The sequence below is a fragment of the Pavona decussata genome, unplaced genomic scaffold (genome assembly GCF_977016875.1).
Source record: "Pavona decussata unplaced genomic scaffold, jaPavDecu1.1 SCAFFOLD_489, whole genome shotgun sequence".
NCBI classification, from domain to species: Eukaryota; Metazoa; Cnidaria; class Anthozoa; order Scleractinia; family Agariciidae; genus Pavona; species Pavona decussata.
Window position 1 is genome coordinate 59,047 of NW_028145819.1, and position 27,559 is coordinate 86,605.

Sequence of the window (27,559 nt, forward strand, 5' to 3'; positions counted from 1 at the left end):
CGCGTCATTATTAGAGAGCGTGAAATAATTAATTACTGGTGGGACGATGACCTTTGGGTGCAAGCGGTATTGGGTTGCAGGCAGCCTTTGAGAATTTAAACGCGTTATGAGATTCTGTATGGGAAATGAAATACTGTCGATTCTGAAGTTTAATAACGCTAAATTTGACTGTCATTCAATAAAATGAATAAAACTGACTCACCTCTGTTGTATTCTTGTGCTTTGGGGACTATTTTACCGTTACGGGCGTTCATTGAAATCACTGTTATTCCCTTCATAAAAAGGAGATATCACGGTCATTTTCGAGTGGTCCCTTCACCTTTGATGACATGTTTTATAGCTCGAGAAAACCCCACAGAATATTGAAATTTTGCTGTCTGTTGATATTCCGTCGCGTCGCCTCCCCATTGGTCGCTCATAATAATAGAGCTGGCCGAGATGTCGCTGTGGGGATGGGGTAAGTGCTGTACGTGAAATGACTGTACCACATCGGGTAGAGTTAATTTGACCTCCAACCTAAGCCCCGTATCCATTTTCAAAATCACCAGCTCTCGAAGAAAAGAAGCGATCGTGGAATCGGAAGCAGAATATGCCCATTTCCAGCAAGGTGCGTGGAGTAGTCAGTTTATTCATTTGTTTGAACGAAAGTTAAATTAAGAGTTATTTAATCTTCAGAATCGAACATTTACCCAACATCCGTTCAACATTTTTTGTTGAACGATGGTTGGGCAAATGTTGAAACGGCCCTTAACTCGACAAATAGCTCATCCCGATATTTACCTACAGTATACATGATATTTTGATATATTTTTTGGACCCCCCCCCCCCCACCCACCCATCCCCTCACATAATCATGTAGCTTAGAATGTCAGTTCTACTGAAATGGTTTTCCGTACTCTCCTGTATAACATGTAGTATTATTCCCACGAGGCCGAGTAGAATTATGGATTAATTTTCAAAGCGCATTTTAAAAGTTTCCCAAATTGCGAGACCGGGCCAATTTGCGAAGACTTTAAAATTACAAGTAAAAATTAATCCTTAATCTACGAGGAATCATTGCGATTACGCTTGGAATTAAGGCGAGGCATCAATTAATTGTTCACATGCGTTGTGAAGCTTCCTGCCCCTTGAAAATAACACGAACATAGATTGAGAAAAATAGCAAACGGTGGATCCAAAGAACGAACCCCTTCTACTGAATTTGACCTGCTCCTTCCTCCCATCTAAAGGACACTGTTATGCTCGGTTATCGTTCGTTGTAAGAAGAAGTAACGAGGTGAAAGCACTTAGTCGCCATGACGACTGATTTCAGTTTCTCAGCCAAACAAATATCAATCCGATCCAAGTTTTTAGCCTTGACGCAAAAAAATATTTTGATGTTTTTTGTAAGAGACACGAAAACTTAACCTTTACGAATTTCCTTTCTAGCACTTGATTTCCATGTATTTTTGGTTCAAACAATCCGGCTTAATTAAAGAGTTGAACCTCAAAGAACTCGTTGTTTTTGGGCACAAAATGAGGAAACCAACAAAAATGTAGACCTGGTGTGCTCAGCCAATGAGGAGCGATTATTTTCGCCGTTCGACCAATCAGGAGAAAGTAATTTTTCCCTCGGTGAAAGGAAAATTAAGAAAAATGCCCTCTGTTACAACAAATCAGCATTCCTATTGTTGATACATCTATTATCATTTATTGCATAACATGTACTTATTTTATGCAAACATTCATACATTGGTGAGACAGGAAGAAGGCTAGGCGCCTGATTTTGCGAACATCTTTGAGGCGTTGAAAGAAATGACATGGATACGTCTAAACCAGTCTCTGCACACAAAGACTTTTCATGTGAATATTGCAGCTTCAGGTTCACAGGCTTTATTTAAGGCTTCTCTTATTTTACAAATTATCTTCTTTAAGTTCCTACAGTTGCATTACCAAATGTTACCTAAAAAGTATTAATGGAGCCTTTTGTATACGCTCCAGCAAGCATGCATATGGTAAAAGGCAAACGTTTTCTTCTTTAATTTCTACAGTTATATTACCAAACGTTACCTAAAAAGTATTAATGGAGCCTTTTGTACACGCTCCAGCAAGCATGCACATGGTAACTGGACAAACGTTTCCTTCTTTAATTTCTACAGTTATATAACCAAATGTTACCTAAAAAGTATTAATGGAGCCTTTTGTACACGCTCCAGCAAGCATGCACATGGTAACTGGGCAAACGTTTCCTTCTTTAATTTCTACAGTTATATTACCAAATGTTAACTAAAAAGTATTAATGGAGCTTTTTGTATACGCTCCAGCAAGCATGCATGGTAACTGGGCAAACGTTTCCTTCTTTAATTTCTACAGTTATATTACCAAATGTTATCTCAAAAGCATTAATGGAGCCTTTTGTACACGCTCCGGCAAGCATGCTTGGTAACTGGACAAACGTTATCTTTTTTTTAAGTTTCTACAATTATATTACCAAATGTTATCTTAAAACCCTTAATTGAGCCTTTTGTACACGCTCCAACAAACATGCTTGACAACGGAACAAACACCAAAATAGGGTTTCTAGGAGGTATGTCAAAAGTAATCCAGCCAATAAACGGATAGCTGATCAGAATGACTGAATTACAAAAACACAATTGTTCCGCACGTTTGCAAATGACATGTTAGTTAAAATTTCATAAGAACCTGAGCTTTTTAATGAGTAATCGAGTTATTAACACAGTCTTCACGAACTGTTAAATGCTTATTAATTCCTACAGTAGAGCCTCTGCCTTGAAAACCTCACATAATACGGACACCTCTGTATGCCAGGCGGGATATTACGGATAGTTAACTTGGTCCCAGTAAGACCAAATGAACATGTAAACTCTCCCTTTATATGACCGGCAAATTCATAATACGGGCAATACGTTCAGGCTATTTTGGTGATTGAAACATTTTACTGCATAATTAGTACCCAATTCCAACGACTGGACACAAATTAAAATGAGTCCATTAACATTATCAGTTGAAGATGCAATTTTGCTTATGGTAAGTTCTCCCTCCGTTTCTGCAGGAAACATACGTATTGGCGCATAAGTGCCCCTTGTACGTTTCCTAAGAAAAACTCCTTAGCCATGAACCTCATTTAGCGTCCGTTTCTGTAGGTAGTCACAGTGGCTCGCTACAAAAAAAGCAACTTCATTGGATGTTTAACTACTAATCACTCACGGCAATATGTTTTGTACCGTTTTGTTTCTATCAGTCTACAAATCACTTAATACGTATCAAGAAATAGGTCAAAACTGTCCTTATTTTATATTGTGGCTTTAGGGTAAACAAACACCTACAATGAGCAAATGGCCACCTAAGTTATCTATTAATGGAGAGATTAAGTAGCCACGACGACGACGACGACGTCAACAAGAACGTCAGAAACGAGAACGTCAGAAAATAGTCTGAATTAGAAAAAACGTTGAACGTGCATTATACACTTTCGTACATTTCTTTGCCTTCTTCTGCAGAACAACACCGTGAAATGACCAAATTTAAAGTTTTATGGAGAACGTGAAGGCATGTTTTTGATGATTAATTTTCTTTTCTCTTTCTGAACTTTAAAACCGCCCGCACGAAGTTAGCTCCTATAGTCCGGCCACATTACACAACATCACGAGTTTTTTCAGAAAACACTAATGTAATTTTTAAGTTCCGCTTTCGTTGGTGTCGTCGTCGTCTCTGCTCAGGTCCCTATTTTCTCTTCTACACCGTATCGTTTCCCTGGCAACATTAAGGATGCAGTCTGACCTGTGTCTAAACGAATCAGTATTCACTTTAGTTGATAAATTACGTGAATCAACGAACTTAAGCGTTTTTTTTTTTTTTTTACTGAATTTATCTACTGAATCTTTCCTTTTTTTTTATTTTACCTACTAAAGCTTTTCTTTTCATGCTATCTACTAAATCTGTTCTTGTTATGTTATCTACTAAATCTTTCCTAGCTACTAAACTTTTCTTTTTTCATCTACTAAATTCTTTTTTTTCATGTTATCTCCTAAATCTTTTCTTTAATGTTATCTACTAATTAAAAATCGTTTCTTTTAATGTTATCTACTAAATCTTTTCTTTTTATGTTATCTACTAAATCTTTCCTAGCTACTAAATCTTTCCTTTTTATGTTATCTACCAAATCTTCTCTTTTAATGTTATCTACAAATTTTTTTCTTTTTATGTTATCTACTATATCTTTCCTAGCTATAAAATCTTTTCTTTTAATGTTATCTACTAAATCTTTCCTTTTAAAGTTATCTATACCAAATCTTTTCGTTTAATGTTATCTACCAAATCTTTTCTTTTAATGTTATCTACTAAATCTTTTCTTTTTATGTTATGTACTAAATCTTTCCTAGCTACTAAATCTTTTCTTTTAATGTTATCTACTAAATCTTTCCTTTTTATGTTATCTACTAAATCTTTTCTTTTTATGTTATCTACTAAATCTTTCCTTTTTATGTTATCTACTAAATCTTTCCTTTAAAGTTATCTTTACCAAATCTTTTCTTTTAATGATATTTACTAAATCTTTCCTTTTTATGTTATCTACTAAATCTTTCCTTTTAAAGTTATCTATACCAAATCTTTTCTTTTAAGGCTATCTACTAAATCTTTCCTTTATGTTATCTGCCACATCTTTTCTTTTAATGTTATCTACTAAATCTTTCCTTTTTTATGTTATCTACCAAATCTTTTCTTTTAATGTTATCTACTAAATCTTTTGTTTTTATGTTATCTAATAAATCCTTTCTTTTATGTAATCTACCAAATCTTTTTTTTATTTTATGTTATCTACTAAATCTTTTCTTTTTATACTATCTACTAAATCTTTCCTAGCTACTAAACCATTTCTTTTTATGTTATCTACTAAATATTTTCTTTTATGTTATCTACTAAATCTTTCTTGTTATGAGCCATTTTTCTGGCGATTTACTCTTATGGAAGGTAGCATCCCATAACTCACTAATTAGCATGCCACAGAGAAGGTATATTTATTATCCCCTAATGTTTGCATTTCCCTTTGTTATTTATTGGGATTCGCTACTAATAAAGTCATTCATCCTGTTGGATCATAGCTTAATTTCTGTCTACTCATAAACTAATGGATCAGTAATCATAATTGTACTAGTTAGAAATAATTATGATTCACTTAATTGATTATTGAAATTATTTCACTTGGACTTCACTCACTAACTCGTAATTCAGAACAGCAGCAGTTAATAGGTATCTATGTCTCTCGGATTGATTTTTTGTAACAGCGTTGGCAATGTAATCTAGACCCCGCTCTTTCTACGTACTTAAATCATACAATTATTTCAGAGTGGAGTGACGCCTGGATCACGTTTTACAAATCTATCCTACAAATTATATTTAAAAACTGAAGGCTGCGTTTCTTTTTGCGCAAGTGAATAGAAAAGAACATAAAAAAGTAAAAGAAAACAAAATAAAAATAACGAACAAACAAAAAGCAAGCACAATCACCACCACAACAAAACATTTACAACGTTGATTGCGTATCAGTTGCTCAAAGTTTAGTATCGTATGATTTTGTTGGTTTGGCGGCGTGGATAGTGACGACGGTCACATCAGTGTGGGATTCGACGTTGCTGGGCCGTTCTTCGTCCTCTTTCCTTGAAGGATTCTCAGTTGATTCTTCCTCTTCTTCGAGGGTGAAGTTGACCACGCCACTGTCTTTTATGGCGGTTGTCATGGACGGCATGTCAATTCTACCTGTCTGAAGTTGTTGCTTAAGAACGTTAGTCCCAGCCAATCCTCGAATTTCGCCCTGAAGTTCATTCAAAGGTAACAACAGGGCGAGGCAACAAGATAGGGACCATTTTGGATTTTTGCGCCATTCTTTGATGTAACGATAAATGTAGATAATGTACTGGACTGAAAAGACAAAATAAACTAAATTACTTAAATTGTAATACGACAGTTAAAGAATCTTTTTCTAGGATTGAGAAATTAGAAATTCGAAACCTTTGAACCTGCCTCATAGGGTATTCATTGCTTTTACTTATAGACCTTTTCCATAAATGGCAGCCGATAAATTATTAATTTATTTTCATGGAAATTAGCCTTAATAGGCTCGCTAGCAAAGGCAAAATTCAGTAGAATTTTTACTTTAAAATGAAGTTAGTAAGGCCTATTAACGTATTTGAAAACAATAATATCCCCTTTACCATTAATGAAAAAGGTCTACGCAATACTCGTTGGTTTGCTTCTCTTTTTTTCCTCGTATTCGTTATTTAGACATTAATGAAATACGGAAATTCCCCAATAGGCCTTTTGCAACAGTTGATCACGTTACCTACTTCCCTTAAACACAATGATTTACCTATTTTTAGCAAATACTTTTATCAAAACTGAAAAGAGCGTAAAAAAGAAAATAACCTGGCATGCGAATTGTCAGACTTATATCTTTCACAGGGTGAAATAAGGCGTTTCCGTAATTCGGAAAAGTGACGGAAACCCGATAGTTTAAATTTCCGTTGGGTTTCCGCAGATCGGATATGACAGGAAACGTGTAAGAGAAAAATGACAACTGTATTACACGTTTCCGCTGCGAAAACGTTCGCTGAAACGTAGAAGGTCGTTTCCATGGCGTTTCCGCAGACGGATTCGTACGGAAATTTGGTGGTTTTCCATTCCTAATACTCCAAGATAAATACACGCGCACAGTTTTAATAATATATTATATTCCTCCCAACAGTTGTCCCAAAGAGCGATATTTTAGTCGAGAACGCTATTACGGAGCGTTGCCCAATTTTCACAACAAATTAAAGCCCGAGAACCTAATGTTATTTGATTTTCCAGAGAATTAAGGCGTTCATTACCTGCGGGCCTTTAATTAGCATGCGTTTAGACGTCTTCGGCAGGAGGATACTTAGGTATAATAGTGACGATGATGAGAAATTAACAAATTGTTATACCTAAAGAAGCGCCATAAGTGAAAACTAAGCTCAAACGGCCCAAAACTCAATCCAAGAAAAGTACATTTAAACCTAACCTGGGTTACGTTTTTCGTTACAACAAAACAAGCCCGCATCCGCCTCCCCCCCCCCCCCCCCCAACACACACACACACACACCCAAGGCGCCCTCAGGGAGGTAAGCATGTAACCCAGAGGAATGGGACTTATAAACGTAGGCAAGTTAACACTACAAAGTTTTGACCCCCGAGAGATTTTTAAAGATGACCTGTATTTTCAAAAAAGGGCAGTGATTTGCAGCCCTCTTCATAAACTGTATATATTAAACCTTGGTGAAGCCCTTGGTGATCGATTCAATTCGCCTGTCGAGTAATGGGAGTAAACGATGACCTTTGAGCCTTTTTGGTGAACTGGGTGAACACCACCCCCTTTCATCCTTACTGCGCATGCCTGCCTCGTTTTGGAAGCGAGTCTCAACCAAAGCGCGCCATTTGAAACATCGCTTCGGTCCCGCTTCGGTCGTTTCATCTTTTGTTTATAACTCTATAATCTTGAAATGGACGCACAAAGCACGACTTCACCGGAGGAGCGCTTGAGCAACGCTCCAATGCCACCAGAAGCGACCCCAAATCCCATGGAAGCGGTCATGAACGAGCTGGCTGAACTACGAAAGGTGAACCAAAAGCTCAACGAACGGTTGGACAATCTGGCTAATCCCAAAGCAAAGAAAAAGCTTTTCAACGAGAGTAAACGCTCATCTGTTGATCCTAGTTGTTCGGTAAGTATTTTCTGTAACGATCTTATCGCTTTAGGAAATGTTGCAACCAATTTTTATTTGCCCTACTCTCATATCAGCCTCACGTGTGCGCGCTTGACCCGATCTAAATTGCTACATTGTGGTGGTCCTTAGCTGGGTTTAAGTTCAATAGCTGGGTTTAAGTTCAAATATTGCACTACAAAGTGCGAACTAACATGGTATATGAACAATCATTTTAAATTAATACACCTTGTTCACGAACAGATCAACTTCAGTAAGCTTATACCAAACTGCTATAAAATGGCGCGCATTTTGGAGCGAGCGAATTTTCACTTATCTATCATGCAAGTTTTACGCTTGTAGCTGTATCCTGACGTTTACTTCTACTTTTGTTCGTTTAATCTTTTTGCATCAAGAAGAAATTAGCAGGAAAATGGAGAACAGTAATCCTAAAACGATGAGGTGGGGGAGGGAGGGTGGTTTTGCAAAGGCGCTGGAGGTGTTTGGAAGCCCCATTTTGGGGGTGAATTGTTACCCTGTGCAAAACTTGAGGAGAATTAAAATTTTAGGACTCAGCAGTAGTGACCCAAAAAGTGCTAAACTATATTAATTGAAGCAAAACCTTGTTCCCTTTCACTTGCAGTGAAAAAATAAATTTTTTTGCTGGTGGTTTTGAAGCAATGGTATGAAATTGCCTTGTTTGGGCTTAAGTGTATGGGGCTTTGCAGACATCTCAACCACAATGGTAACACACTCCCAATTTTTTTTACATGCAGTTTCATAAAGGATGCAGTGAGAAAGACCTACAACGAGTTAATGAAGCAAAGGGATGATTTCACAGGTTTCTTGACAGATGTCAGGTTGGTAACATGACTTTTTCCAATACAATTTAAAGTTAAGGACGGTGCCTATTAATACCGAAATATTTTTGTGCAGTTTATGACTATGCAGGAAAAGCAGATCTAAGCAAGGAATCAAAAAAAAAAAAAAATTGGGGGTAACCAAGCATTTTTCAGAGATAATTAAGCAGTTATATCGCTAAAAAACGCCAAAATATAAAGCAATGTACACTGTATGGGATTTTTTTCCTAACTTGAAGGTTAATTATCTCTAAAGAATGCATGGTTACCCCCAATTTTCTTTTGAGATACCAAAAGCATTTGGTAAGTTCTGCTTTCTCCGTATAGTTTTAAACCGCGCAAAAATATTCCTGTATCAGTAGGCACTACCCTTAGGAAACCTGAGCATCTCACGATGCACAGAACAAATGCACAGTAACAATAGTAGGCACCATCCTTAATTTAAATGGTTCCTGAAAGTTTGTGTGTTATCTTCATTTTAAAATTGCTCTTTTTCTCTAAGAATTCTCTTGTACATAAATTTTTTCAAGTATTTGAGTAGGGCTGCCCATCTTTGAGTGGGCTGTGCTAAGACTGTTTGTCTAACTTTGAGTGGAAATAATGGTGCTTTTGTCAATGATCTTGGATTGGATATTTCAATGAATGATCTTAAATTTATATTGTAATACATGCAGTCTGCTTCCTTTTTTTTTTTTTTTTTTTAGTATATGGTCTACATGTATTTTTTCATTGACAAAAGTTGGGCCGCCCATCTGTGAGTGGGCTGTGCTAAGACTGTCCATCTATGAGTGGAAATAATGGTGCTTATGTCAATGATCTTCGATTGGATATTACGATGAAATAGATCTTAAATTCATGTGGTAATGCATGTACTTTGCCTCGCTATTTTTTGTTTAAAGCTCACCGCCAGGTATTGTTTTGAGTGTGTGGTCTACTTTTTCATTGACAAAAGTTGGGCTGCCCATCTTTGAGTGGGCTGTGCTAAGACTGTTTGTCCATCTTTGAGTGGAAATAATGGTGCTTTTGTCAATGATCTTGGATTGGATATTTCAATGAATGATCTTAAATTCACATGGTAAGATATGTAGTCTGCTTCACTATTTTTTTTCAAAGTGCACCACCCGGTCTTTTTTTTTTAAGTATATGGTCTATGTATATTTTTTCATTGACAAAAGTTAAGCCGCCCATCTTTGAGTGGGCTGTGCTAAGACTGTTTGTCCATCTTTGAGTGGAAATAATGGTGCTTTTGTCAATGATCTTGGATTGGATATTTCAATGATTGATCTTAAATTCACATGGTAAGATATGTAGTCTGCTTCACTATTTTTTTTCAAAGTGCACCACCCGGTCTTTTTTTTTTTTTTAAGTATATGGTCTATGTATATTTTTCATTGACAAAAGTTAAGCCGCCCATCTTTGAGTGGGCTGTGCTAAGACTGTTTGTCCATCTTTGAGTGGAAATAATGGTGCTTTTGTCAATGATCTTGGATTGGATATTTCAATGATTGATCTTAAATTCACATGGTAAGATAAGTAGTCTGCTTCACTATTTTTTTTCAAAGTGCACCACCTGGTCTTTTTTTTTAAGTATATGGTCTATGTATATTTTTCATTGACAAAAGTTAAGCCGCCCATCTTTGAGTGGGCTGTGCTAAGACTGTTTGTCCATCTTTGAGTGGAAATAATGGTGCTTTTGTCAATGATCTTGGATTGGATATTTCAATGATTGATCTTAAATTCACATGGTAAGATATGTAGTCTGCTTCACTATTTTTTTTCAAAGTGCACCACCCGGTCTTTTTTTTTTTTAAGTATATGGTCTATGTATATTTTTCATTGACAAAAGTTAAGCCGCCCATCTTTGAGTGGGCTGTGCTAAGACTGTTTGTCCATCTTTGAGTGGAAATAATGGTGCTTTTGTCAATGATCTTGGATTGGATATTTCAATGATTGATCTTAAATTCACATGGTAAGATACAGTGTATGTAGTCTGCTTCACTATTGTTTTCCAAAGTGCACCACCCGGTCTTTTTTTTTTTTAGTATATGGTCTATGTATATTTTTTCATTGACAAAAGTTAAGCCGCCCATCTTTGAGTGGGCTGTGCTAAGACTGTTTGTCCATCTTTGAGTGGAAATAATGGTGCTTTTGTCAATGATCTTGGATTGGATATTTCAATGATTGATCTTAAATTCACATGGTAAGATATGTAGTCTGCTTCACTATTTTTTTTCAAAGTGCACCACCCGGTCTTTTTTTTTTTTAAGTATATGGTCTATGTATATTTTTCATTGACAAAAGTTAAGCCGCCCATCTTTGAGTGGGCTGTGCTTAGACTGTTTGTCCATCTTTGAGTGGAAATAATGGTGCTTTTGTCAATGATCTTGGATTGGATATTTCAATGATTGATCTTAAATTCACATGGTAAGATATGTAGTCTGCTTCACTATTTTTTTTCAAAGTGCACCACCCGGTCTTTTTTTTTTTTAAGTATATGGTCTATGTATATTTTTTCATTGACAAAAGTTAAGCCGCCCATCTTTGAGTGGGCTGTGCTAAGACTGTTTGTCCATCTTTGAGTGGAAATAATGGTGCTTTTGTCAATGATCTTGGATTGGATATTTCAATGATTGATCTTAAATTCACATGGTAAGATACAGTGTATGTAGTCTGCTTCACTATTTTTTTTCAAAGTGCAACACCCGGTCTTTTTTTTAGTATATGGTCTATGTGTATTTTTTTCATTGACAAAAGTTAGGCCGCCCATCTTTGAGTGGGCTGTGCTAAGACTGTTTGTCCATCTTTGAGTGGAAATAATGGTGCTTTTGTCAATGATCTTGGATTGGATATTTTGATGAATGATCTTAAATTTATATTTTAATACATGTAGTCTGCCTCATTATTTTTTTTTTCAAAGCTCGCCCCGGTCTTTTTTTTTAGTATATGGTCTACATGTACATGTATTTTTTCATTGACAAAAGTTGGGCCGCCCAACTTTGAGTGGGCTGTGCTTAGACTGTTTGTCCATCTTTGAGTGGAAATAATGGTGCTTTTGTCAATGATCTGAGATTGGATTTTTGAACAAAAAATGACAGAGAGCTCTTAAATTAAAAAGACACTGCTTCATGTTTTTGTTTGTTAGAAGCGACAGTATCTTCATTAACATACATGTACATGTAAATGTACAAGCTGAGGGCCAGCCATGTTTTAGTGGGCTGTGTCTAATGTTATTTTGGTAATTTATCAAGTAGTCAATTCATTAAAATAAATGATATATGTTAAAGCCACAGTAATAACTCAAAACAAATTATTTTAATTATAATTATCTCTTGAACTGCAATACATGTACAACATTTTGATAGGCAAACTGTTAGTGTTTTCATCGTGTGGAAGTTGGGAACATGAAATGCATAGTTATGGTATTTGAAATTTGACCCAATGTTTTGTATTGAAACTTTTGAGGTATCATGACGAAGGAAACAAGGATGTGGAACAAGTTATTGTAAAAGAAGTTAGAGGAAATTTTGGGAAGAAAAAATGGGCTAAAGCAGAGATTAAAGGTACAAGATATGTATACTGATAAGTGTATAAAATTTCACTTGTTGATCAGGGTGTACACTGGTGTCCTGCATTGCCACCATATTCACTATATTTAAATTCTGGTGCATCAGAACAGCCATTTTGTGTCTAATATCTCTAAACTCCAGAAAAAAAGACCAGGAAATAAACAATAACATTTTATGTTAAAGAAATCTGTGAAACTTGACTGTGCTGAAGTCAATGGTACAGGTGATAAGCTTGCTTATCATCCTTCAGTGCCCTTAAATAGAACTGTACTTGCAGCTCTCTTACTTTACTACAGCTTACTCAATAGTTTACATGTACATGTATCTAGTTCAGAGCGATTTGCACAAAACATTATACAGTTAGTAAGCGCTGTGATTCCTTCCCTTCACTTTCAAGGGGCAGTTCACCAGTATTGGTGGAGCATCCGCGATGATGCTGTAAGGAGGAAAAAGGGGAAATACGAGGAACATAGAATCAGGACAAGACGCCGAGTCAGAATGCAAAGGGTAGGTCATTCACATGTACTTGTCAAAAAAGCAATAATAGTACCAGTGGTTACATAATGTAGTTGTAGTACCGGTACTTTCATTACAATTAAATGATGAGACCTATATTAAGCAGACAACGTTTAGACCTCTCTAACAGTCTACCCGAGAAAGGTTTGTTAAGATTGCAAAATTTAATGCAAACAATTAGTTTTTAACAGTCTGTCTATACATTGTACTACACATGCATGTAGCATGTGAAACATGAAAAGGGAGGGAGGGATAACCTTTAGCGTGTCTACAACCAGACTCGGGAATGCATTGGCCAGCAACTCAAAGAAAGAGGGAATATCTCTAACCTCTTTTAGATAGGCCACTCATAGCTACTTTTTAAAGAGATATGACAAAGTGGATCATTTTAGTTTGAGTGCAACCTAAATTTTATTTCGTTTTACATTCAAAGGGGTGCCAAAAAAAGCCTTAAGTGACTTTTGATAAACTGCTAGATTCTCCTTCCAAATTTCCTTGTTTTTGCTTGTAAAATAAAAGGAGAATTTGACCTTACATCAAAAGTCACTTAGGGCCTTCCCCTGCGCACCCCTTCAATTTCATTGTACATAAGTATCGCACAATTTCTCACCGAGCCATTTTGGTTATGAAATCTTGATAAGTATTTTAAGGATACCGGTACATTTCAATTTGCTGTTATAGTCTTACATGTAGGATCGAGGGCCACTAGTTCCTTAGTTGAAATACTGTCAAGTGTAACTCTCATTAAATAAAGTTGTTTATTTATTTAATGATTTATATGGAAATTTCCACCTATAACATTTTCATGCCTTTATGTAATCTCTTCTTTGCTTGACCGGTACCATCACCTGCAACATTCAGTGACCTCACTCACATACATATTTATTTGCATTTGCTTTATGTGTACCTTTTGTGCCTTATTCAACCATACAAGTACTCATCCATTATTGGCTCTGTTTTCAGAAACTTAACTATCGACAAGAGATGATAGAAAAAGCAAACCTCACCTCAAATGATAAGGAAAGAATGAAGGCCATATTGGCATTCGAGAATGCAATTGACTTCATGTCGTCTGAGGAGAGTGATGAAGGGGATAGAGAGCAAACAAGTGGTCCCCCTCCGAGACATGTTAAGCCCTTGCAGTGGGAGAGGACAAAGCTAAAGAACATCAAAGCAGTTCTTGATGCCACATACCAGGCCCGCATGACCAAAAGGCAAAAAAGAACTGCAGCTAAAGTCTCGACAGTAGTTGGGCAAAATGTTTCAAACAGGCCTCTGCCAGAAAACTCTCCCTCTTGGGCAGGGCGACAACCCCAGAGTTGAACACTCATGTGTAAGACAGTGGAACCTCCATATTTTCGGGGGACTGGAAAAGTTCTGTTTCTTACATTGTGAATTTGTTATTTCACGCAATGGACTTACACCGTTTTTGTTCTAATGTACTATAAAGAAAATTGTAATACCAAAGTGTTTGATACAAAGAACTGGCAGTTTGCTCTATGTATATATCGAGGTTCCACTGTAAAAGTGCTTCTTACAGTAGTTCATTTTATCTAACACCTTGTTTGACATATCATCTGTGCTAACCCCCTGACACTACAGGATGCTGTGTCGATAACTCTGGGAAACTGGCATCAAATAAGCACGGCAGTAGGTACTGGCACTTGAGGGCACTTACCAAACGTCATAACTGGCCGGTCAGATCTACCTTCTTGAAAACAAAGTAGTCTTTTTTCTATGGTTTTTGCTAAGAGATCCATCACCGTCATGCTGACCATTTAAAAACCGAATGATTTGGGTGGACAGTCCTGATCAATAGTGGAGTTCTCTTAATGACTGGACTTGTCTGGCCGGCCAGTTCTGACTATTGGTAATAAGTGCCCTAAGAATAGTTTTAATCGTCTCTTGAACATAGTTGCCAATAGCTTGCCATATAGTAATATGCAAGAAACTAGTTTCAAATGTAAAATTGTGTGGATCAAAAATACACTTACACGTTGGTCAATTTATATGTTAACAAATTCAAAACATACAAACATTTTATATTTTAGTCCCATTTTTATAATGCCATAATAGTTCATGATGAATACACATGACAAATATTTAATATTTTAGTCCCATTTTTTTTAAATTCTCTAATCGTTCGTGATGATAATATATATAGATAATAAGTACACTGTCAAGTTAAGTCTTTATATTTCAACAAATTCAAATCATATACAAATGTTTAATAATATTTATTGTATGGAAATGTAACAACTTTAAGGAATATATATAGTACTTTATTATGCTATGTTAGTACCATAATAGGACGTTCTCTGTACAATAAAACCTATTAAATTCACTTAATAGATCTAATAAAGTTTGTTAATTCATTTCTAAAAATTGTGTGTCGGAAACTTCATGGGTCAAGATCAGTGCCGATGAGTAGAATGCGGCCACATTAGTGGTGTATTCTCACCTGTGTCTTATTTACACTGCATATTTTATCTCTTCCGATCCGAAACTTTCCACTAAATAATGTGCCCTCCGGCAAAAAACCTCTGGAAACCCCGGAGATGATGAATTCGATTGCAAATTATTGTTAAGAATAATCTTGCCAGAAATCCAGCGGATAATCGATTGTCCGTCGAATTTCTGAGTTGCGGAAACATGACGGCTATGAGAGATTCCGTAACTGCGTAAACATTGCTGATACGGGAATTTAAGGAATGCGTTTCCGCAGAGCCGCAGTTGCGGAAACTGAATGTACACACCTGTTTCACGCAACGGTTATTCAAATTTCCGCCCGCGGATATTCATGTTTACGAAAAGTATCAGTTAGCAAACCTGAAACGTAAACGCCTTTTTTCACCCTGTGTTTGAAAGAGAAATTTTTTGTGGACGTTCAAAATTAGAAGGATTTGTGTGAGAAAAAGCCAGCTTCACATCCAGTCACGCTTCAGTGCTTTTCCATACAAATCCTTGTAAATTTTCCAGTTTTTAAACTGGCACAAAATCTTTCGCTTTCATTTTGTTGGTCTGAAAATGTATATTCCGGCTAAGTTTGTCACCCTCTTTCATTCTGTGCGATTAATTACGGAAAACGTGACTGGATAGCAAGCCTTTCTCGTTTCCATTCAAAACCGTACAATTTTTCCAACATTCAAATCGTCCTGAAATCTCAGCCTTAAAGGTTATTGGTCTGAAAATTGGTGTTCTAGCTAACAAAAACATGTTCTTTGCATTTCTGTAATTCATATAGCTGCAGCTATTGGCAAGTTTGCTAATTTTTGGTCACGTGATCAACTGTTGCAAAAGGCCTACATTACTTGCAAAAAATTTCGGACGATTTTAATTTCGGACAGAAATAGTGTCCGAAAATAAAACCGTCCAAAATTTTTAAGCGTCCGAAATTTTTGCAGTATAGTATAAAACTTTAAAAGTACTTTCTGGGCGACGGTATCACATATTCAAAGCCAATATACATGATATGGCTAGAATTCGGATTAGGCGGCTTTGCTCAGTCGTTCTTTTTATCACTGGAAAGGAAAATATTTGTTTCTTTCATGAAAGACAAAAACGTAGATAAATTCTATTTTGCAATTTATATTTTAATCTTCGACCCTAGCCCAGTTTTATGATACAGTAATTGCATTGCCAGTGCCAGTGGTGCTAACCCTCTTCATCTTCATCATCATCAATCAAAACAATTGAAAGGTCCTCTTCATTGTCACTAGCGTGTCGTTCTTCATCTGTAGCTGTCGGTGGACGATGTGATAGATCAAGAAGCTCGTAGTTGTTTTGAATAAGCTCTTTGAGACGAAGAAGAAGAAATCGCTTGCTGTCTTCAATTTTAAACGTAGCTCGGAGGACTATCTCAAGCCCTCCCTTTGCAATTGGAGAAAGCCTGTACCTCTAATTCATGTTTTTTAGTCGTAAATTTACTTTAGGCATGTTTCAGCGCAGTGTCCGAAATTTTTGTCCGAAAATTGTCCGAAATGAGGGAAAAAGTGTCCGAAAATTAAACGAAGAACGCTAGGAGGAGTTGGTTTGTAATTTTTTTTGCACAATAAATACAATTATGATACTTTTGAGTCAGAAATAAAATTTGTCATGTTCAAAAAGTGTAGAATAGTCTTAAGTGGGGGCCTGGGAACTCCACCTTTTAGACTTTTCTGGTTCTAAATCTGGCCGTACTACCCTACTTTAAAATCTCAGGATTTGGAAAGTGGGCAAAAATACGTATTTGCAGGTAAGAGCACGAACTTCTGTCGGGTAGAAATTTGGCAAATGACAAAATTTTGAAATTTTGCCTTATTTGAAACTTTCTAAAATATGGCAAATATTAGAAAGATAGTTGTACGGCTAAATTTGTAGAAATTTAGCGACAAAAATGGTTTTCGCAATCTACGGTAGGAAAGCCATTGCGCATGCTTGTTTCATGGAAAACCTGGGTTGCAGCGTGCGCGCGCGCTCCAACTGGTGAGCGCATGCTACCTTCGTGTTCACGGATTTTCCGCAGCTCTGCAAAGGCTTCAAGGCTGTTAAGGACCAGCAACCATTAGAAAACACGTTTTATCAGTTTTCAAGCCCAAACATAATTTAGCTACTTAGCACACCTCTGGAACCTACTCGAAATACAGGGAAAATAGTTTTTCCCACAGCCGCCATTTTGTTTTTTTGCTTGCGCGGTCGCAAGCTCGCATCGCTTCGCACGCGTGTGATGCTTTCGTGTTGGGAGAGCGCGCATATTCCGCTCACGTAGTGCAACACCTGTAGTAAGCCACCAAAAAGGATCTCAGTCAACCACGGCTTTGATATCGTTTTACGGTCTAAATTTGTCATCAACGTGCGAAAAAGATTAACAGTAGAACTTGCATTATTATGGTATTTGTGTTCTCAACCCTCGATACATGACACGATGCAAACATTTATGGAATATTTTATATTATTATATACATACCGAGATTTACGCGCCAAAAAGCATCGAGATAAAAATAGTCTCTTCGCGCTAGAGAAGCCAGCTGATTGGTCATACGATTTTTTCCACTAGTGTAAAACGACGTATCGACGCTCTGATTGGCTATATCATTATTTTCACTTGTGAAAAAGACCGTGTCGCTCGCTCGCCGCTCCTCTTGACTGACAATTAGCACATTTCTAAGAGCCTAGGCGCATTTTTCTTTATGAAGATGGCTTCAAATCAGGCTAACCGTTTTCAGAGCCTAGATTCATCAGTAGAAGAATTCATAGACGGACAGGAAAATGAAAAGACAAAGAAAAAGACCAAACACGATGTTGCTCTGTTCCACGAATTTCTTGTTTTGAAAGGCGAGACGAGACAAATGGACGAATTGACTCCTCAAGAGCTGAACAAGTTTCTCAGCGAGTTCCTTATAACGGTTCGCAAAAAAGAAGACAACGAGGAATACGAGCCTAATTCCTTAAGGGCATTCTTCGCTAGCTTTGAGCGCCATTTGAAGAAAAAAAACTATGGACTTTGCCTTATGAAAGACGTCTAGTTCGAGCAAACTCGGAAAGCGCTTCAGTCAAAGCAAAAGGATCTAAAACGGAAAGGCAAGGGCAACAAGCCTAATGCTTCTGCTGCTTTAAGTGAGGAAGATGTTCAAGTTCTGTATGAAAAGGATCTCTTGGGAAGTTCCACGGCAGAAGCGCTTTTAAACACTGTGTGGTTCAACAACACAATCCATTTCGGGTTACGAGGCTGCAAGGAGCACAGAGAAATGTGTTGGGGAGACGTAAAACTTTGTCAAACTTCCACAGGACAGGAGTACCTCGAATTCAATGAAAGAGAAACCAAAACTCGTTCAGGAGACGATCCTCGGAATGTAAGAGCCATTGCACCGAAAATGTTTGCTGTGCCGAACAACGAGAAATGTCCAGTAAAGGCCTACAAAGTCTACGCAGAAAAGCGACTCGCGGAAATGAAAACCGACGATGCACCGTTTTACTTGGCAGTAAATAATGTAAAATCTGGCTCCGGCAAACCTTGGTTCAAAAAAGCTCCAGTCGGTGTAAATAAGCTTAATACTTTAATGAAAACAATGGCACAGAAAGCCGGACTCGGGCCAAACTTCAAAAACCACAGCGGCAGAAAAACTATGATTCAAACTTTAGTCTACAACGACGTGCCGCCAACTGATATTATGCAACTGTCAGGAGACAAAAACGTTCAAAGTATCACTAGCTACTCTACCGTCTCACAGAAACAACAGTTGAACATGTCTCACACTCTCACTGGACTGAGTTCGAGAGAAATAGCTCCACAGTCTGGCTCTTGTATTCCGGAGAAAAGAAAGCACGAGTTTGACGAACTCACTTATCCAACATTTCGTCCAACGTTTTCTCAGCAAAGCAAGCAAGCAGCACAGCAGCCCCTTTCTCTTTTTTCAGGTGCTGTTATAAGCGGAGGACATATTAGTGTGGCAATAAACACTTTAAATCAATCGCCCACTCTTTCAGTGCGAGAGGAAAACCCTAGCAAAACTTATAAAAGAATCAAACCTCTTGATTCGGATTCTGACTAGTGTTCGTCAATTCAAGCATGCGGGTTCTGATAAACAACAAAAAATGAAGGCTCCGGTTTCCACTTCTGTATTTCAAATTTTGAACTTGCGTAGAACTATTTCGACATATTTTCAGGATGTCTTATCTTATTCTAACTAGTTCTGCCTTTTAACAGCACTTTTGCTTGATAATTTGGATGTAAAGTATTTTACAAGGAAGCCATTTCAGTGCAACTCTCGAACTGTAAGGCGGCTTGACCGCGCGCTGTTTTCCTTTGAAAGAAAATAAAGATATGTTTATCTTTGAGTTCTTTTCGCTTATGAATCTCGGTAAGTATATAATAAATAAGTTATTTCACGTTTAGTTCGCCTGTACGATTTTTATTCACTCGTTGTGTAAAACAAACTCACTCGCTGCGCTCGTTCGTTTGTTTTACACAACTTGTGAATAAAAATCGTACGCGCTCACCAACCGTGAAATAACCTATAATTATTCAATATCTGTATGGATATCGAATACTTAAACCATGTTTTGGGGGAATGGGTCGAGTGATGGCGGAGTAAGGAGCTCGCTACCGACCGTCCGCCCTCAAAGCTGTCTTTGAAGCAACACATGGCTGAAACTCTATCCAACTACATACGAAAACGCAGAAACAGATCTTCTGCAAGTTCTAGTGACGAACCTTCTGCTTCACCTGATTCAAAAAGGCTTAAAGAAGTGGAAGACATGTGCAACCGAGATCCCGAAGCGAAAGACGAAACTATGGAGGCCTTCGACAAAATAGAGGCTATTGCAGAACAACTGAAGTCTATTCTCGCTAGGCTGAGCACACTGGATACTATTGAATGCTCCGTTAAAAATATTGAGACCAACTTAGCGAATTTGAAAGTCAGGACTGCGAAACTGGAAGATTTTCAAGCAACTGGTAAGAAAGATATCGCCGAACTCCAGAAATCATGCAGCTTCAACGGTGACAAATGCAAAGAATACAAGGAAGATTTATCGAAAAAGCTTGACGAGCAGAATAAAAGAATTACTTCAATGCTGGAGAGAGAAAGGCTGCTGCGCGACCAAATAAACGACCTCATATCAAAGAATCTGTACCTCGAATCTTACTCCAGGCGCGAGAACATTAAATTCTTTAACATTCGAGAAGAACGCGAAGAAGACACCGAAGAAATCCTTAGAAAGTTCATGGAAAAAGAATTTGGTTTTCGAAATGCCCACACTGTCGAAATCCAACGGGTACACCGTCTTAGCCGAAGAAATAATGATACAGATGCGCGACCTATCATTGCCAGGTTCCTTCGTTTCAAAGATGTAGAAGAAATATTCGCCTTGGGACGGCGCCTTGAGGGGAACAACTTCCAGATGTTCCGCGATCTTCCTCGGGAAATCATCAAGCGCAGAAAGGATCAGATGGCAGTATTTAAGGAGGCACGACGAAATGGCATGACAGCTTCTTTTAACAGATGCCAGCCGGATAAGCTGTATATGAATGGTGACTTCTGGCCTTGCGGAAAACCACTGGATGCCACAGAATGATGAGTAACTGTGTTGTTCTTTAGTTATCTCTAAAATTAATTATTCTTTTTTTTTGAGGCGGGTGGTCTAGCTGCCCAACAAGTTTTCAGTGCCCGCTTGCCACTTACAACTCAAACCGATGAAGGGATTTTATGTACTTTCTATATATTTTTTTTCTGTTTTTGTTTTTCCACTTCTTCTACTTTAATTAGTTGTTTGTTTATCTGTTTAAGCTTAATTTTACACGCTCTGAATGTTTTTGTCATAGTCTTCGTTTTTTGTTTTGATGTTATTCCTTTGGTAATTATTTGCTTGATGTAACTGGAACATGCCAATGTTTTTTGTAATATTGTTGGTTTTTAAAAATAAATAGTACAGTTGCAAAAAAAACAAAACAAAAAAAACAAACAAAAAAAAAAACATGTTTTACTGGGTATCCTTATTTTTGACGGCCATAGACCACAAGAAAAAATGGCATCAAGGGGTTCGCCCAAATACAACGTTCGGTTAAATAAATCGCATGACCGAATTCGTACAGGATAAGACAATAACATTTTACATCCTTTTACACAACAAGCCATGACGCCATAAAATAAAACCTTTAAATGGGTTTTATTTGGGGTATCTTGAAAATCTGGAACATGGAACAGTTCCCCATAGTCTCTCCTAGCAACCGACCGCTGGCCAAAGAGCCCGAGGACTCTAAGTACGAGATTGGCGGGTGACAAGAACGAAAGCTCTATGCTTGATTTTAGGGCACGTCCCAGAGCTACCGTGAGAGGAGCAACATTTTGGAATACTTCAATGATCAAATTAAAGTTCTCCATTGAGCGAAGCCGGATTAAGTCGTTGAGGAGCGCAAAAAGCAAGCCGAATTACGGTATGACAAACATGGATTCGCTCTTAGAGGAAATGGTCGGAAACAATTGGAAATGTGTGGTCCACTGATTGATTCGTACTTGAAGGAGATCGGAAAAGCCATAGGTTCGAGGCTACAGCAGATCAAAAGACACCAGCTTAGCCAACCCAGTTATTCCTTTCGTTCCTTGGCCTGTGTTCCGCCATGTTCGTACTCTGGTTAGGGGATACTCGGGAGACACAACAGCCTTAGATCCCCTCCCAGTTAGATTTTCATGCAGAGAAAGAGTTATAATTTATGCAAATTCAAATGACAAACGAACAATAAGGATATTGGCCTGGAACAACGTCAGACGAATATATCTACATAAATTATTATTACGGATGCCATTTTCGAGACTAACCACATCACATGACCAGAACAGCGTCGCGGAGGAAAGTTGCCCAGCAACGGGCCATCGTGTCTACACACGGGTATCAAAGAAGATGTTCCAATGATGAATTAATCCATCAAATAAAACCACTGGTAAATTAAAAGTGTGTTGATGGTGAATTAAATCCAGAAGGTGTTGTATAAGGCAAGATGCAGCAGAATTTCATTCCATCGTGTAAAAATTAAACAAATAAATAAATAACAAAATAAAAAACAAAAAAACCCTTGAATTTTTATAAAAGAGAGAACGATAGATTTCCCTGTCGTGGAGTGCAAAGCACAATGGGTGACTATGTTGTCAATATCTTGTCGGCATGATAACAGCAATCCACTTGATAAAACTACTGTTATACCAGATTGTAAGCTGATACATCTTAGGAAAAGTCACCAAGTTTGGTGGTGTTTGCTTTCGTATTTTAAACGTCACGAGCTAAATCTAGATCAGTCTCCCCACCCTCTCTTTCCAGGCTGAATTAGATAAAAGATGACTTACAAAAAGGCACTTACCAATTAGAAGAAGGATCACTGAGGCATTTGCTCCAACCACCAGTAACTCGAACATGATTTTATCCACGGAATGATCCACAGATGTAGGGATGTTTTCGCTGGGAATCTTACTCACGGCTCCTATTCCCAAGTTGGTAAAAGTGACCACTAAAGATGTTAGCATTAACCTGTTCTCGAACGGATCTACCACTGGTTTTTTGACGGCAAAGGCAATTGCATAGATACCTGAAATGATGGAAGCGATTCCTGCATAGGACCTGCTCTCACTGCCGATTAGGATTAAACCAGATGTCAGGATAACCTTGCGCACTGTATCAACAAGTTCCCAGTACCATGCAGAAGGCCTGTAATTTTCAAACAGGAATCGTAATCCCGTAAGCAATTCAGCGCCTTTTGCTTCATTGTCGTCGTCGCAACTTCCACCTTCGTCGTCGTCTCGGATAGTTTGCAGCGCCCTTCGTTGACTCAAGAAGAGAGTGAGGAAGGAAACTGCTGGCAGGAAAAGCACGTAACCAACGGCAACGTATCCGACGATAACTAAACGATTGTATCTTGAACTATTACAGTTTATGCCAAAGTCCGCCTTTAAATATCTGCTACAATCATCCTTTTCATCATCACTGCAAAGCGTGCGACAAGCGAGAGGCAGTACGGCTGCTGTTTTCGAACACGTGCTGAGGTAGGTAACATACAGGATGAAAAACGCGTTTCTGTAGATAAACTCTTTCGTCTGAGACATTTTGAGGGCTTTCTGTTGGTCATCCAAGGTGGAACGCAATCTGAGGTAAAACTTTCTGATTCCGTAAACACAGATCGACAGGATGATAACTAAAGCGTTTAGCGTGAGTATGGAAAAAAGATCTCCAAATGCATCAATTTTCAATTCTGGGAAGAGACAGTGAAGAGGCGCAATCTGGAACACGTTTAACTGCAAAGCCTGGGAATAAGTTCCGATGAGGGCAAGAGATTGGGGCCATTCAATGTATGCAAATGCTTCAAGCAGTCCAAACGTTACTTGGTAAAAACCAATAACGATTTTGAGCCGCCCAAGAACAATGTCCACTGAAGAACGCCCGACATTCTTTTTGCTTTTCTTTTTGCTTGACCATACCAGGATAGCGATTATTATGATAATGACTGCAGCCGAGATAGAAAGCTGCCCGATCATCCATTTTTTTGTTGGGCAAAGTTCGCAGCTTTTAAATTGCTTGTAGTAGCCATCACTGCAAACTTCACACAACGGACCTTTGTATCCAGTGCTGCAGTTAGAATCTATACCTCCAGTACAAGATTCTTGGCGAGGACATCTATGAGGTTTTGGTACAGCGTGTGGGTAGTTAGTTAAAGACCGATTGGGTAGCGAGCCATTAATGTGTGCATTAACTTCAGCGGTAACATTAAGGACATTGCTTGTGAATTTTCTATAGAGATGTTTGTGTGTCTCATTTTCCCAGTACCACCAGAAACCAGACTTTAAAGTTGCGAAGTCATCAGCGCATTCTAAACCATCAGCACCACATGGTTTGCATTCCCCAAACAGATCTGTCCGATAAAACGACTGCAGGCATTTGCAAGCTCGAAATCCAGCAAAAGAGCTAGAATCAGTTCCTGTTAACGAAAAATAAAGTATAGTTTTTAATCTCCTTATCTATGCATGTATAGCTTTTTGCTTCTGTCTGTTTGTGATTTTGAGGTCGCTCATAACGGTTTGCAGCTTTTCTCTTCAGTTATAATTTGATCGATAAGTACTGCTATTCTTTATCAGTAAATGGTGCAAACATAGTCATAATTGTTCGACTTAATAAGCAACAACAACAAAAATATAGCCGTTAAAAACATCCCTTGTTTCAGCTTAGGTTAGCCTAACACAAAAACGAGCTGTATGATCCCAACGTTTTACTATGTAATTCTAACCAGCATGCCAATACGCACCTTCTTGCAAACTCACTCAAAAAAAATGTTATAGGAGGGGTTTAGGAGCCACCTTGAATTTTCAAAAATATTAGGTGAATTATTTAGCGCAGTATAAATTAATATTTCTTATTTTTCGGTTGGCTCGGTTTCCTTTGTTCTTTTCGGTTGAATATATGCAATAGCCCCTGTCAATTACTAACTATCTGAAAAGCTGGGTGCGGCTTTGGTTAAAAAGGGGAGGGCGGGGTTGAAAACAATAATTGATAACAACGGACGAGGGGGAAATATATATCTCCCCCCTCCCTCGTCATATACCGCTCGACTTATTCCCCTTATTCAGTGTTCTCAAAAATTTCAACGAGTGCTTAATCGTTTACTATTAAAGAAAAAAATGAAGAACATAACTTTTACTACTACTACTACTACTACTACTACTACTACTACTACTACTACTACTACTACTACTACTACTACTACTACTACTAATTTAATAACAGGCCACTCATTCCATACTCGTACTGTGCCACTGTTAGCTTTCTTTACATTTGCAGGATTACGGTCACTAATCCGCTCAGCAAAGACAGTGTAGGAAGTTTTTGGTTAAAAAGACTTCATCTTCACAACCGCTTATCGTTGTTTCCACACGGAACGATAGCTGACTGCACACTATTTCCAAAATTTAACAACAGCCGCTCAACCACGTGTAGTGTACTGAATGCAGTGTTTACCACGTATACCAGCAGACAAAAGCAGTTGTTTATACATATTGTTGTGTGAATAATCCAAAGTTCAAAAAACAGTTGAGAAAAACATCTTCAGAGCCGAAATCTCACTGCCTGCAACTGTCATCAAAAAGCGTTGTGTATTAGACTTCGACCTGTTATAAAATAAGCATTTAACTATTTAAGGTCTTTGTTTCTATTAAGGAAACCTCACCAACAGAAAAAATAAGCATGTTATTGACCTGTCCCTCGGGGATTTGTGATATATTTCCCTCGTGGCGTGCCCTCGGGTGCAAGGGGAATATATCAGATATCCCCTCGTTCCAGGCCAATAACCCTTACATAACTAGTGTACTCATATGCACTACTTTGTTGTTTCCAGTTTGTTTGTTTTTTTTTAATTTGTTGTTGTTGAAAGTTGCCCATGATTGCAAATCGTTTCAATCTTTACCCGTAAGGACAATTGTTCGTTTGTTTAGCGGAAAAAACGAAAGAAAAGGAAGCGCCAACGTTTGAGTCTCTTGGCCAGGGATGAGTAAACTCTGCAGCGACACGTTTGGTTTTTCATCCATGCGTCGGGACAAGTGAAAGAAGGGACAATGCCCCAAAATCTCTCCAGGGCTTGGAATCTTAGACTGGGTTAGGTTACTACATGCCTTGTGTTTCGCTGTAGATGTTTAACTCCTTTAAACACTCTGGATATTTTAGCAAGATAATGGTATTACCTTGAGGACAGGCTTTGCAATCGCTGGCGTTCTTCCCAGGCGCATCGTTCTTAGACACAAAAGTTCCGTTAGGGCATCGTAAACAACTTTCACTGACAAAGGCTTCAGTGTCCGAATAATGACCTCCTAAAATGTTAAACAAAAAATATTCAAAACTTAAAAACCTTAACCATGCTTTCTAGGGTAAGCAGGGAAATAGTAGGAGTGTCACACAAGTGGTACGCGATAAACGAGCAGCTCACCATAGTTATTGAGCTTCCATGACATTTTTGTATAATCAATCAAGGCAATTTAAAGGACTCTGTTACGCCGCAAAATGTAATACTAACGCAAAATGTAATAACATCGACGCAAATTGTAATAAAGTATTCAACGCAAAATGTAAGAACGTTTCTGACGCACAATGTAATAACGCAAAATGTAATAACTCACGAATGACGTGAATGGTATTTTGAAATCGATCAGTATCATGATTCAGTTTACGTTCACCTATGCATAAATTGAATAACAGGTGTACAGGTTTTATTCTCAAGTCTTAAAAGTTTCAGATCGGGGGACTGGTTTTTTCTTACGGCATCTACTTATTGTGGCGCTTAAAAATGTGACTTTTTGGTGCTACGCTTGTTCAAAAGAAGAGTTCTTAAATTTTGCGTTGAATACTTTATTACATTTAGAGAGGTGTCCGCATCAAGAGGTGTCCGTAAAGAGAGGTTTCGCTGTGCCCGTGTCCGATCTACAGAGTTTTTAAACCGAGTCTATTCCTATTATGCATTTACGTATCCAAAAGTGACTGTTTTAAAGAAGCGTAGCACCAAAAAAGTCACATTTTTAAGCGGCACAATAAGTAGATACGGTAAGAAAACATCAGTACCCCAATCTGAAACTTTTAAGAGTTGAGAATAAAACGTGTACACCTGTTATTCAATTTATGCACAGGTGAACGTACACTGAATCATAATACTGATTTCGAAATACTATACACGTCATTCGTGAGTTATTACATTTTGCGTTATTACATTATGCGTCAGAAAAGTTCTTACATTTTGCGTTGAATACTTTATTACAGTTTGCGTCGATGTTATTACATTTTGCGGCGATTCTTGTTACATTTTGCGTTAGTATTTTATTTTGCGGCGTAACAGACCCTTTTCTTTTCCTTATATAATTTGACCTTCATGCATTGAGAGGTAAATTCCCTTTAATGTTTAAGGAAAAAATAACGCTTGCACGCGTTAAGTTTGGTCATATAAAGATAACTTGCTGGAGTCAAGAATGTGATTTCTGAAGCACACTAAATAAATTAAAGGGCCAGTATCATGGGAGAAATCATGATTTTGGGCAAAGATTCACTAAATTTAAACTTCGAACACTGTGTTACAGTTAATTTCTAAATCGCTAATTAAAAAAATATATTTGACGGAAAGGTTGAACCAAAATATAGTACAACCGATTTTTAGTGTATTACGACAGCCAAAATTGGAAACGTTGGCCTGACGTTTTCAAACTTGAACCCATCTCTATTTTGGTCATCTGCCAGCTGATAGTTTCTTGGCATTGTGATATTCTTTTAATGCAATTTTGGTTATTATATCTTGGCTGCTATCAACGGAATAGCGTCTCTTCGATTTTCAGTGTGTTGCTAAAAATAGCGTGATACTGTCCCTTTAAGATAAAGTTTTTCCAGAACAGCATTCATTATTTTGCAG

The 27,559-nt window shown here is 37.8% G+C and overlaps 3 protein-coding genes and 1 pseudogene across 3 annotated transcripts in view; 3 read left to right on the forward strand and 1 right to left on the reverse strand.

Annotated features, from left to right (window-relative positions):
* Nucleotides 1–5,551: 5,551 nt before the first annotated feature.
* The window catches only part of LOC146450146 (uncharacterized), a 33,859-nt gene continuing 11,851 nt past the window's right edge, over nt 5,552–27,559 (reverse strand). The window contains exons 8-10 of the mRNA XM_085100672.1: nt 25,854–25,979; nt 22,493–24,100; nt 5,552–5,919 (exon numbers count right to left, since the gene is read on the reverse strand). Of these exons, the coding sequence (XP_084956798.1) occupies nt 5,552–5,919; nt 22,493–24,100; nt 25,854–25,979 (2,102 nt within the window). The remainder of the gene's footprint in view (nt 5,920–22,492; nt 24,101–25,853; nt 25,980–27,559) is intronic.
* Nucleotides 6,461–15,045, forward strand: LOC146450147 (uncharacterized). The gene is made up of 5 exons (XM_085100685.1): nt 6,461–7,739; nt 8,505–8,578; nt 12,041–12,138; nt 12,542–12,651; nt 13,624–15,045. The coding sequence occupies exons 1-5, from the start codon at nt 7,518–7,520 to the stop codon at nt 13,981–13,983; spliced, it is 864 nt and encodes a 287-aa protein (XP_084956811.1). The 5' UTR covers nt 6,461–7,517; the 3' UTR covers nt 13,984–15,045.
* On the forward strand, nt 17,582–19,658 carry LOC146450148 (uncharacterized; annotated as a pseudogene).
* Nucleotides 19,720–20,950, forward strand: LOC146450149 (uncharacterized). The gene has a single exon (XM_085100695.1). It carries the CDS (start codon nt 19,783–19,785, stop codon nt 20,713–20,715), a length of 933 nt encoding a protein of 310 aa, XP_084956821.1. The 5' UTR covers nt 19,720–19,782; the 3' UTR covers nt 20,716–20,950.